Genomic DNA, 13033 nt, shown 5'->3' on the forward strand with positions numbered 1-13033 from the left:
GAGCTCACGCTGAGCACAACAGAGGCGGCGGCGCCTGTGTCCGACTGGCAGCAGCGATGTGGCTCACTGTGGCGATTGTTGGCGTGGCTTTGGTCCTGTTTATATTAAAATATGTCCTCAGCTCTCCTGGACCCAACCCCTTCGAGCTGGACTCTCGCCAACCTCTTAAACCAATGGTTCACAATATGAAAGAGAAAAATAAAGTGCTTAAACAAGGTGAGTGAGGTGAACTCCGTGGTCGTTATGTAACTCGTATGTTTCAACTTTTAGTAGGAAATAGAGACTTACTCTCATGATGTTGTTTTTAAGTTATATTACCATAAAGTATTTAATTCAGGAGCAAAAGGTTTGGAAATGTGATGCGAGCTGTTCCGATCCAAGGGTAGCATGACGACTATGGATATGAATGTTATGACTGCAGAGAAATAACAGTTTTGGATGGAAAAATAAGCTGTTTAGACAGCCAACAGTAAGATTTAGAAGATAATACATTTTTAAATACTTTGTCATGTAAACACGTGATAACATAAGTAGATCAAACTCAAGATAAAGGCTGTTCTCACTCACCAGATACAGATTTTCAAATAAAATTTTTGTTTAATGCAAATTAGATTAAATGGGTGCAGTTGCTGACAATCATTGCTATGAGTTGTGAAGTTGCAGTAGTCATGAAATATAGTTATATTTATTAGATGGAGAGAAGAGAGCAAGGATGTGTTGAGTTTTATTTTTAGGGATTGAATAAAGGCTTGGAAAATAATTCTCTTTAAACAGAAGGAGAGGCTCATTAGAAGCCCCAAGAGCGAACAAATGTCGTAAAGTCCTAAATTTGTGCAGTCCAGCTGCATCAAACTGAGAAAAGCAGTGAATTCTCATTTCTGAAGATCCTCCGGCTGAGAGTCATTTGGTTTGTAGATGCATCAACTAAACTCTTCGTCTCCTCCCCCTGTAACTGTAACACTTCTGCTCCATGACAAACATAAACCGCGTTTTGTTTTCACTTCTTCAGGCTTCCTGGCCAGTAAAGTACCTGAAAACCTGGACGCCGTCATCATCGGCAGTGGGATCGGCGGGCTCGGACTTGCGGTAGTGCTGGCCAAAGTTGGAAAGAAAGTCCTGGTTCTGGAGCAGCACGACCGGGCCGGGGGATGCTGCCACACTTTCACTGAGAAGGGTTTTGAGTTCGATGTTGGTGAGTAGAAAAGCTCCCTTCATTTTAATTTAAGGAATCAAGAAATGCTTATTTGTGTGTGTGTGTGTGTTTGTTTTTTTAAACGAGTGACCACAACGGAACAACAGAATCCTTTCAAGTGGGGGAGGTTCAAACATGTCTGCAGCTTCTCTTATGTATCCTAAAACTCCGGATGCATCGTCTTGTCTCCTCTGTAGGAATTCACTACATCGGCGACCTGCTGGACCACAAGCCGTTCCGCTGCATGCTGGACCAGATGACCAACGGACAGCTGCAGTGGGAGCCGCTGGAAAATCCGTTTGATAAAGTGGTGCTGGGTCCCCCTGAGAACCGCCGGGAGTATCCCATCTACAGCGGCCGGAGCCGCTTCCCCGAGGAGCTGAAGAAGTGCTTCCCCGGAGAGGAGAAGGCCATCGACGAGTACATGAAGCTGGTCAAGGTTGGTCCTTTTTGCATCACAGACGACATATAAATATTGTGCTGAAAGAACAGTAACAAAATTTCTGCTTCCTTGTGGAACCGTACACTCCTGTGTAGACCTTTGCCCTTCATATTTCTACCAACAGATGCCTTTTCTCCCAGTGAACCGAGGGTCCAGAACTGCACTTTAGCACGCGAAAGTTTCAAGAATCAGATTGCAGATCTGTTGGTGTTGTCAGATTTTCATCGAGGGAACAACGGTTGATTAGTCAAAGTCGAGTGTTATTGGCCGGGCCTCTGATTAGCTGGCAAATTGCATCATTTTACAGTTGCTGCAACAACACCCTGTTCCCTTCATCCAGATTGCTGGATTCCACTTTTACCTGCGTGGAATCAGTTTAGATGGATAGATACTTTATTGATCTCCAGGAGAAATTCACATCTGTTGCATCTATTCAGTTCCTGCTCACTTCAAAGTTAAATCCTCTGATAGCTCCACTGATGCTTAAGAAAGCTCTTTTTATAGGAAGAGTATTAAACCTGAAATCAAACCAACCAGTGAACGGATGAATTAATGAGGAAAAAAAGAAGAAGAAAGTGGGGGTAAAAAAAATGAAGTTACAAGACGGCGCACGCGCGGAACGACTCACCCCATAAGCCACTGGAGACAGTGCTCCCAAGCCTACGTTTCATGACCAACGATGAAAACCTGACGTCCAAATGGACATTTCTGCAGCCGCTTTCTCTCAAATGATTGTGTGAACTTTGGAATCTCTGAGGACATCAAGACACTGAGGATTTCAGTGGACGTTTCTGTGGTTACTGCTCCCTTCACCTCTTGAGGATTGTGCTTAGTTAAGTTTCTTTCATTGGGATTTCTGAGTTGCTTCGTACCTGTTGTTTTTCTCGAAGCTTGAACGGGAGTGTATGCCACCGTTTTACAACCCTGTTCATGGTGAGTGTCTCACAATCACCGTTTTCTATCTTGTATCTGTTGTCTTCAGAAAGTGGGACGTGGCATCTGGCTCCTCGCTCTCCTGAAGCTCTGCCCAGTCCCCTTAGCCAAGTTCCTGGTCTACACTGGCTTGGCCAAACGTCTGTCCTTCTTCTTTGAAATGTCCCCCCGCAGTTTGACCGACGTGGTCAATGAACTGACAGAGAACAAGGACCTCAGGGCAGTCTTCACCTACATCTTTGGCACCTATGGTAAGTTAGGCTGCAGCTCTTGTCGACCTTTTGCAAAAGCCCCGCCCCCCTTAGTTACTGTTGCCAGCCCAAGATACTTATTGACGCAGCCAGAGTGTCAACGTGTGTGTGTGAAGAAGTACACCTGTGTGTTTGTGACTCTTTTTGGAGCAATACCTGCGCGGTATCCTCCAGATTGAGGCAAAAGGGGCAACAGTACGCAGTGGAGGGATATACTCAAAGTATTAAAATATGCAACTCGGGGGACACTACAACTGCTGAGGCTAAAGCGCACCGGTCTCAAGCGAAACCTGAGAAACCCCATGATCTCTACCCCACGTTCTGCCCTTGATATCCTAGTAGTATACAGTATTCGCGAATAGTAACCATAACTTTGATATCCACTGATGTGGATGTTATCGCCACTAGAGCTAGACAACACATTAGCTTGCTCGCTATTGCTATGGCATTAGCCTAGCCTCACCTTGGGAGCAGACGAATGCATGCTTGTTTATTTTCGAGACACTCAGCTGGCAGTTGGGCCGTCAACACAGTTTATTCCGTCGAAGGCACCGCTCCTGTTGTGTGTTCACCTTTGAGAAGTGAAAGAACGCGACTCCCCCAGCCAGACTCCTGGGGTACCTGCTGTCAGATACACATCATCCATAGGCACATCATTTTACTATTTTGTCGGCGGTCCACCGGACCTTGTTTACTAGTAATGGTCTCTGGGATGTTGCTGCATGGACAATGAACGTTTGGGGGCGGGTTTTTGCGAAAGGTCAATTTGCTCCTCATTATTTATTCAGTGGTTGTTCACATTTCCATCTCTGACCTGCAGGTAACATGCCGAAAGATGCCAGTTTCGCTATGCACAGTTTGCTGGTCACTCACTACCTGAATGGGGCTTGGTACCCTAAAGGTGGAGCCAGTGAAATTGCCTACCACATGATCCCCATCATTGAGAAGGCAGGGGGCGCTGTTCTCGTTCGCGCCCCGGTCAACCGCATCTTGTTCAATGATGCAAAGGAGGCATATGGTGGGTGACGTTTTTGCGCCGTTTTCTCTAACCAGCTGTCGCAGCCTCCAGCAAAGGTGACAGGAGACTGTGTTTGTCTTCAGGTGTGAGCGTCATGAAAGGCCAGGAGGAAGTACACATCCGCGCCCCAATGGTCATCTCTGATGCCGGCATCTTCAACACCTACCAGAAGCTGCTGCCAGAGGAGCTGCAGGCCATGCCAGGTTGGGGGAATTATTTGTTTGACAGTTATATATTTTTTAACTTTACACTGTAGAATTAAAAAAAAAAGAAAAAAAAAAGGTATATTTAACAATTCATATAAAAATTCCCAGAAGCTCAGGTGTCTTCGTATTATTTTAGTTGGCCAACCAGCAGCACAGATATTCAGTTTACAATAATATAAAACAGCCAAAATCCCATAATAAGTCCTCACATTTGAGAACTTGGAACAAGGTCATTTCACACTTGTTGTTTTTTTTTTCCTTGACGGATAAAGACTAAATAGAACGATGGCTGGAGTTTAAATTCCTTTTACCGTGTAAATTAGTTTTTACTTTTGGATTAATTTAAAGATTTAATAACCCCAAATTTTTAAGAAATTTGCACATGAACCCTCCACCCCAGAGCCAGACAGGAAGAAAAACCCACTTCTCTCCTTTTTAGGGAGCAGAGACCCACAGGGACCAGCTGACCGTTAGCTTAGCACAATGAATGGTAGTGGATAGGATCCGTTAACATACGTCTGTCTTACTAGCTCAGCATCAGGAACCTGTAGTTCTTCCTCAGTGTATTCTGGTTTATACTTCTTACACATAAATTGTTATGCACAACCTGAGTTATAATGCAGGCAAAGATTGTTTTGAAGTGTTTTTGGCGATTGTTGACCGAGGCAAGCGACGTAGCTAAGCTAGCTGGCAGTCAGCTGGTCTCTGTGTGCTGCACAGAGAGAGAGAAGAGGATCCATCTTGTTGATCTCTGGGCAGAATGGACAATAAGTGTATTTACTAAAATGTTGGGTTTTTTTGGGGTTTTTTTTGTAAGTCACATTTATTTGCATAGCACATTTCTATGTGCTGAAGGTCGTCAGCATGGATAATCAAGTTAGCAACAGTAACCACACAGTCAAAGGCAGTAACAGAGTGCGCCGATGCCCCGAAGAATTCACTCTTACATCGCTTTTATCGTCTGGGAACTGCTTGTTGAGTTGTTGTTCATTATGCGACGCCTGTGTCTTGCAGCTATCCAGAAGCAGCTGAGGATGATGAAGAACGGCGAAGGTGGGCTTAGTATCTTCCTGGGCCTAAACGGAACCAAGGAGGATTTGGGCCTGAAGGCAGACAACTACTGGATCTTCACCGAGAACAATTTTGATGAGCTGTACGTCGTCCGGTATCTGCTGCCTGTCGCTGCTGTTTAGTGTTGATGCTAATTTAGTTCAGCCAAACTTTGTGCCCACTTTATAGCGGCATCAACATGCAAATGAGATTCAGGTCAAACGTGCGTAAGAAGTTAACACCCAGAAAACAGGATGTTTGTCACCAGCCAGGTTTCACTAGAAAGCCATGTTTTCTTTCCCAGGGTGGAGGAGTACATGAATGGAAAGAGAGAAGAGTCGGCCAAAAGCATTCCTCTCCTGTTCGTCGCCTCTCCGTCAGCTAAAGATCCAACCTGGGAGGAAAGATCACCAGGTAAACACACTCTCGCGCACGTTCCAAACTCTGGTCCCTGAGGTCAGTGCTTCTTTGTCAATCCTTCTGTGACCCCCAATTTCTGCCAAATTTTTGAGTGGAAAAAACCCTAATAAAAGACAGGAAAGTGGTTTCCGCTTGATCTAATTTGTCCAGGCATTGATGATCCTGAGCTTGTGAGGATCTAAGTGTTCCAGGACCAAAAAAAAAACCCATAAAAACTTTAAAACTGTGACCTGAACTAGAACCGGTACCCGCCCTCTGCGTGCTGCCAGCGGTTACTCCGTCTGTGGTCTCTGGTCGCCACATCGCTGCTGATCTTTGTGCTGAAGATCCTTTCAGAGGAAATGTCACAAGTCAACCACGCCGCTATGATCTTATTTGCATCCTAGGCAAGTCCACGCTGAGTCTGGTTAGTTTCGCCAACTACGAGTGGTTCGAGGAGTGGAAGGACGGCAAAGTGACGAACAGGGGACCCGACTACAAAGAGCTGAAACAGGCTTTCATCGACTCGGCTCTGAGGGTGGTTATGGACGTCTTCCCCAAGATCACCAGGGACAAGGTGAGGCTTCTGACTGTCTGACATCATGTAGCGGAGCAGCACCTTAGCTGCCCAGGTGTGTTGTTCTTTGTGTGTCTAGATTGAATACATTGACGCCGGAACCCCGATCACAAACACACACTACATCGGAGCCCCTCGAGGTGAGATCTACGGAGCGGATCACGGCGTCGCCCGGTTCAGCGCTGAACTCAATGCTACAGTGAGACCTCAGACTCCACTGAAGAACCTCTACCTGACAGGTCCGTCCCCCTGGGTAGAACCACACCCCCCGCAACCACGGGTTGAGAGAATATCTAAATATCCTGATGAGGTCTTTGCATTGCAGGTCAGGACGTGTTCGTTTGTGGCTTTGCGGGCGCCCTCGCGGGAGCGCTCACCTGCGGCTCGGTCATTCTCAACCGCAACCTGCATCTGGACGCCATCGCGCTGGCCAAGAAAATCAGATTTATGAACAACAAACTGAAAGGGGAGTAACTGCACATTTGCAGGAGGCTCCATGTGAGTTTCCTCAGGGGATTTGCCTTGGATCATTAACACTACACTGACAACACGAGTCCACAACCTGTGTAGCGTGCTGCTGCGTTGCCTCATGACATTGTCAACACTCGCGAGACGGTAAAGTTAGAAAAAAATGGGTATGAAAATAATGATAACATTTCATTGATATTAAAGTCATCGAAACACAAGTTCCTCAATAAAACTCCTAAGATGCCAATTTAGGGCAGCGAGAAACAAGGAAAATTGAAGAAATTCACTTTTTAAACAATTAAAAAGTCATTATTATGTATTAATGCATGTTAAGCTTTTAACACAGTTGTCATGAACAACTAATCTCCTACCAATAACAATCTTCCTCATCGGCTAGAACGTCCTAGTTGCAGAGCTTTCATCAGAAGAACCAAAGAACATCCACAGAACACAAAGACGCCGTTCAGATCCTCTTCACAAGACTTGGGCTCTAAGTCGGGGACCCTTGACCAACAGGAAGTGTTTGCATCAACAAACCAGCGGCCACTAAAAAACACCCAGATGTTTGTTTTCTTAAAACATTCATTTGTTTTTGTGTTTTCTTTTAAAATAATAGTAAATGTCCCCCAGCACTGTTGTAGACACAGGCTTCAAAGTGCGCTACATCGGTGCAAGGACAGAATAAATAAACGAAGCACGAGCAGGAAGAGAAAATACTCGCATCTGTATAAAAGCGCAGCCCACACACACACACACACACACACACACACACTCAAGCTCACAGCATTGAGTCTCTGTGCTGAGACGTGCTGGGAATGATAGAAGAAGAAAGTTAAAATTGTGTTGGAGATGTTTTTTTGGCTCTTGAGGGAGGCTGTGAGGAACAGCAGGGCCGCCGTGGTGCCCTCTGCTGGATTTATCATGGCTACAACGTCGGAGGATTCACAGTGTAGATGTTTAAGAAGAGGATCGCTATGGAGTTTTCCTGTGTTTTTTTTCCAGAGTTGATGCACATCGCATCCCAAGAACATTTCAAACAAACCTTCTTCCCTATCAAATAAGGGCTTTTCCACTGAATGACACCTGCGAGGAGAGACCCAGGGATTATTAATTCCACCGCAAAATGGATCTTTTCCATGCCATTTCATTCTAGCACTTGGGTTGAGGAGCATTCATACTGACATAAGTCACCCCAGGTTCTGTAATATGTGAGTAATGCACATACGGGATGTTAACATGCACTTATCCAAGCCAACGTGAACTCAGCTGACAAGGCAAATGCTTTTGTAAACACTAAATGAGGCTGAGGTGTGAATCCGTATTCATCTTATGTACCATTTTATTTCAAACTGCAGCTAACGTTGTGCCTGAGCAGCCTCTGGTTGGTAACATGTTTACAAAGGTTGTATTTGATGTTAAAACAAATAAACTGGTTGCTGTTTTCTCAGGTATAACATCTGGGTTTTGTGTGTGTGTGTGTGTGTGGTGAAATTATTTCCTAAATGCAGACCACCTACCAACTCAGCCACTTGAACGTCACCTCTGCATGAGAGGTGCATGGAAGCTTGATTTAACAAACAACTACCAGTGTGTCGGAGTTTCTTAGATAGTGATTACAAACATGCAGTTCGACTGTGATTCACCAGTATTTATGTTTGGGTTGTAAACCCTGTCAATATTTATGTGCATGAACGCGTGTGTTTGTGTACCTGAAGGCAGCAGAGGGCACACGCACCGTGAGTGGGCCGACCCGAAACGTCGATATTGAGCTTGTGATTAGTTGTTAAATAAAAGGGGGTGTGATTTTTAGACTCAAAAATGTGATACGGTGGTTCGGCTGGGACGTTTCCCGGCGGGCGGGCGGTCTGTCGGGCGGGCAGCGGCGGCGGCGGCGGCATGGAGCCAGAGCTGGGGTCGGCAGTCTGAGGTAAGACAAAGTAGAAAATGTTAAAACAAAAACAAAAAACAACTTTAAATAAACACTTTTGACCTTCATTAAATGTTTAAAACTGGTATGTCAGGTGGGATTCACCTGCTAGCTAACGGTGCTGTTAGAGCAGGGAGCTAGCTAGCTAGCTCCCTGCTCCTCGGGAGTGACGGTAAAGCTGAACATGACGCGCTAAAGTTGGCATTTTAAAGATAATCAAGTTATTTTCTTGTGATTTTTTTTTTTTTGAGAGCCATGGACGTTGATCCTGTGCACTACGAGCTGCTGGCAGAAGTGGGCGAGGGCTCCTACGGGAAGGTGTACAAAGCCAGGGAGATGGGGGTGAAACAGCGCATCCTGGCGGTGAAGAAGTTCAACATCCGCGCTGACGTGTCCGACGGCGGGATCCCTGCCTCCATGATCCGCGAGGTGGCGCTGCTGCGCAAGATGAAGTACTTCAACCATCCCAACGTTGTCAAGTGTGTTTATTATGTCTTCTAACACGTCCTTACTGATTCACATCGAAAAGGAATGGCTGGGCAAGCGTTCACTTGCCAGTTTATTAGGTATAATCAATTAATACCCACTCATAAATCCTCCTTTTGTTTCGGAATATAATGTTTTTACAAGTTTGTAAATGAGGCATCTCTGAGGCTGTAGTTTGTGGTGCTATTTAGCTGAACTGTGCGATGCAGAGATGTTTTTCTGATATCTTTGACGTCCAAGTTACACAAAGTAGACTCGTCAAATTATTAGTATGACCAGCTCAACTGCTTGCAAAGTGGCCGCTGAACCGAATCAACGACCATCTCCGAAGAAGACTGATACATTGTGCAGAAACCTGTCCGAGCCCAGCAGGTTATTCCTCCTTAAAGTTTAAGGGTTGTAATGACTTACCCCATCTGAGTGGTTTGAAATTGTTATTATAGATTATGTTCAGCGACACTCTTGTTGGGCGTTTTATTACTGCAGGGATGGTCGTGGCGTTGCTGTCATGTTGTACGTAATTGCTTATGTGGGTTGTTATCTGATTCAACTGTCCAGGCTGTTGGATGCGTCGGCGGTACCGGTGGGCAGGAACTTGGATCTCACTCTGGTGTTGGAATATGTTGACCAGGATCTGTCCTCCTACCTGTCAAAGGTTCCTGTTTCTGGGCTGAGCCGGGACAGCATCAAGGTTTGACCTCAACACCTACAGTATGATAGCAAAGACAGGAAGAAGAATTGCTAGGTTCTGGCACCTGACACTTTTTATTAGCGTTCACTATTACCCCCTTTTTGTTCTGACAACCTGGATGTCAGCCTCGGGTAAATGTCGCTGCCTCCTGTGCTCTCAGGACGTGATGCTTCAGCTGCTTCGGGGTTTGGACTTCTTACACTCCAATATGGTGCTTCATCGTGACCTAAAACCTGAAAACATCCTCATCAGCAGTCACGGAGAAGTCAAGATTGCAGACTTTGGTCTGGCGCGCGTCTATACCTTTAATATCGCTCTCACGCCAGGCGTAAGTGAGGCAGCACCCGGGTCTGTGCGCCGTGTCTGTAGGTCACTGTTGGTTCTGTGTTTGGCGTTTTCTTCTGTGCAGGTGGTGACGCTGTGGTATCGAGCCCCGGAGGTGCTGCTGAACTCCGTTTACATGTCTTCTGTGGATATGTGGAGCGCCGGCTGCATCTTAGCCGAGCTCTTCCTCTTGAGGTACGAGCAGCTGAGTATGCGTCTGCTCACTGACCCGGAGGAGACATGCGACTGAAGAGAGGTAAAAATATTTAGGCCAGTTGTCAAAATAGTGATCAAAGCCAGTTTGTGTGTCCCGCAGGCCACTATTCCAGGGATACACAGAGGTGCAGCAGCTGCAGAAGATCTTTGAGTGAGTGTTATTTCAGTAGTTTCAATGATAATCTCAAATAACGATCAGCATTTGTGACAGGGATCTTCCTGCTAGCAGAATTCCAGACATCGTACATGCATTTTTTTTGCTGATCACGTCTTGGTTTTGCCTTCACCAGGGTGATTGGTTTGCCCTCTGAGGAGGAGTGGCCCAAGGACAGCCCCATCTCCTACTCAGTCACCTGGGGACCTAAAGACCCCTGTCCCCACCTGCTGCCCGACCTGAGCCCAGATGAGAAAGATCTACTGTTTGTGAGCGGATTTGCTGTTCCTGTCTTTGTTACATGTTGCCGTGCTTCCCGGGGTTCTCTAAGAAGTCCTCACAGGTCCAAAAAAAAAAAAATGTTCCGAAACCTAAAGGGACCCAGAATACAACAATAAAATCTGAACCTGTCTATTATGCGAAAGCTGCAGATCCTAGAGACAAAGGAACACAGCATCTCCAGAGCCAGAGTTTCCCATAGGTTCCCTCCCCGTCTCTGGTTGAGGAGCCGAGACCCACAGAAACCTGCTGAATGCTAGTTAGCTTAGCACAGTGGATGGGAAGTGTGAGCAGGCAAGTGTACAGTAAAGTACACTTTCCTCCAAAATCGTATCTATAAACACGTCTGCCTCTGGGGAGGATTGTTCGTGTGTGTTTCCCCCAAAATGTCGGCATGTTTAAATGTTTAAAGAGTCACATGTTAAGAATCATTACATTTTTGTCGGGTCTGGGGACAAGTAGCTGCTACGGCTGCTAGCTTCAGCGCTGCCTGTCTGCTACCCTCGGAGGCCGGTTTGACGTCTGAACGTTCGTCTTCATTCTGATGGCAACGCTGCCTTTTCATATCCACTCACATAATCACACATGACGCCAAACAGATTCGGGACCTCCTGTGACAGAAGGGGGACTTTAACCCCTAACCAGGCTTGAGTGACCGAGTAAAATGTGGACCTAAAACCTGTAAAGGGTTCCCAGTTCAGGCCTGTAGTCTTATGGTTGGGGTCGACTTGTGAAAACCTCAGTTTTTATACATATATATATTTATATTTATAGACTCAGCTAGCAGGGTTCATGCTACCCCAAAGATGAGCTCACTTTCCTGTTTTTTCGAAACCATTTTACCCTTCCTCCGGTCAGGAGAAGGAGGCGGGATTAAGACTGATCAGCTGACGTCCCGGGAGCCTGTGTAGGGTTCTTGTCTTAATCTTCCAAAGCGAATGAGTGATGAATTGAACCAAAAGGGATGATTGTTGTGCCAAATCAAACCGTCAACAAGGTTTTCTTACCTGCAGCAATGTCTGGAATTCAGACCGAGCGCCCGCATCTCAGCCGCCAAAGCTCTGGTGCATCCTGTCTTCATGAAGCACTGAGGGGCCCCGAGGACGGAGCGGCGCCAGGAGGTCGTCCGCGATCCAACCCCTGAGAGCTTTTAACATCACTTCGCCAGCATCATGACAGACTTGGAGGGAATTTCTCTGCCCCTTTTGGATATCAATAAAACAAAATGGTCCCGCCCTTTAGCGACATGAGAGAGAGGAACCAACCTGGTCTCATCAAAATTCCCAAATTTACGTTTATTAGACACAAAGCCTGTTTTTATTTTTTGGTCAAGATTTATCAGTTTTATTGACATTTGTATTCAATTCTAAACTGAACCTGCGTTTGATTGTTTATACTACAACTTGAAGCCCGTCAGGATGGTTTTCTCACGTGATTTCACAAAACTGCTGCTTTTCAAGGTGAAACTGCAAAAGGGAGTAAAAATATTCGTTGGTTTACATTCATTTGCTGTTAAGTGTTTCTGCTGAAATTTGTGTTGTGTTGTTTTTTTTTGCCTTAGATGGATTTCAACACGTATTATGAACACATTTATGTTGAAATGTTTTCCTTTTTTTCGATACATTGAAAGAGATGTGCAGCTTTATTTTTCTGAAGATATTTATGGTGTCATCGCTTGAACATTTTGCACCTGTATTTATGTTTGTACGGACCGATCGCACAAGATATTTTTCTACTCATGCATGTGTTGCACTGTTCAGTCAAGAAATGTTTCTGTAAATGATTGTTTCAAACTTCTGCCGTTCCTTGTGGTTGATTTGCGTCAGCCTGTAATTACCACTGGAGGCAGTAGAGGCCGCTGTTGGCTCTTCAGCGTTACTTTTTTGGGTGTTCGTAAATGGCCGACCTTCCACGCGCCATCGTGAAATTAGTGCATGAGATAGTTTCACCTCCCTTGAATGATTTGTTCTGTATGAAGAGAGCCTGAAACAAAACACACATTTTCCTTGTAATGCCACTGTTTGAACAGATGGGGGCACAATTCTAACACCTGGGCAGGTCGAGTTTCATCTTGGAATTCCGCGAAAAGGACAAGAACGCATCCATCGAACTGGCCTGCTCCATCTACGCGTTTATTAGGAACTTCACTCCAAATGTTCCCCCTCATATGGAGCTGTATCTCGGCACAGTACTTTAATGCGAAATGTAAAGCAGTTTTAAAATATTACAGAAGAATAAACATGTTAATTTTGCTGCGTTTCTTAAAATGAGAATTGATGGATTTTTATTTTTTTTGAACGGAACTTATTTACTGTATAAGACTGCTGTACTCATTTTATCTTCAGGCACAGAGAGCCAGAAATTACCCAGGTAGCCCAGGTGTGACACATGGGCCCTCCGGGTCATCAAGTACGGCACGT

The 13033-nt window shown here is 45.5% G+C and overlaps 2 protein-coding genes across 3 annotated transcripts; both read left to right on the top strand.

Annotated features, from left to right (window-relative positions):
• On the top strand, nucleotides 1-7958 carry retsat.2 (retinol saturase, tandem duplicate 2). The gene is made up of 11 exons (XM_086185739.1): nucleotides 1-216; nucleotides 1010-1192; nucleotides 1390-1631; nucleotides 2617-2818; nucleotides 3639-3836; nucleotides 3920-4039; nucleotides 5057-5195; nucleotides 5397-5506; nucleotides 5899-6068; nucleotides 6148-6307; nucleotides 6394-7958. The coding sequence occupies exons 1-11, from the start codon at nucleotides 57-59 to the stop codon at nucleotides 6540-6542; spliced, it is 1833 nt and encodes a 610-aa protein (XP_086041865.1). The 5' UTR covers nucleotides 1-56; the 3' UTR covers nucleotides 6543-7958.
• A 361-nt stretch (nucleotides 7959-8319) lies between these two features.
• cdk21 (cyclin-dependent kinase 21) lies at nucleotides 8320-12797 on the top strand. 2 transcript variants are annotated; one of them, XM_086185740.1, is made up of 8 exons: nucleotides 8332-8463; nucleotides 8715-8942; nucleotides 9508-9640; nucleotides 9801-9968; nucleotides 10050-10159; nucleotides 10281-10331; nucleotides 10471-10603; nucleotides 11627-12793. In XM_086185740.1, exons 2-8 carry the CDS (start codon nucleotides 8719-8721, stop codon nucleotides 11702-11704), a joined length of 897 nt encoding a protein of 298 aa, XP_086041866.1. In that variant the 5' UTR covers nucleotides 8332-8463; nucleotides 8715-8718; the 3' UTR covers nucleotides 11705-12793. The 2 variants fall into 2 exon arrangements, with proteins under 2 accessions (XP_086041867.1, XP_086041866.1); XM_086185741.1 differs by lacking the exon at nucleotides 9801-9968 and having other exon boundaries at nucleotides 8320-8463; nucleotides 8717-8942; nucleotides 11627-12797.
• Nucleotides 12798-13033: the final 236 nt, after the last annotated feature.

The sequence above is a fragment of the Aulostomus chinensis genome, chromosome 18 (assembly GCF_037954235.1).
Source record: "Aulostomus chinensis isolate RoL2024-O1b breed Wild chromosome 18, RoL_Achi_v1.0, whole genome shotgun sequence".
NCBI classification, from domain to species: domain Eukaryota; kingdom Metazoa; phylum Chordata; class Actinopteri; order Syngnathiformes; family Aulostomidae; genus Aulostomus; species Aulostomus chinensis.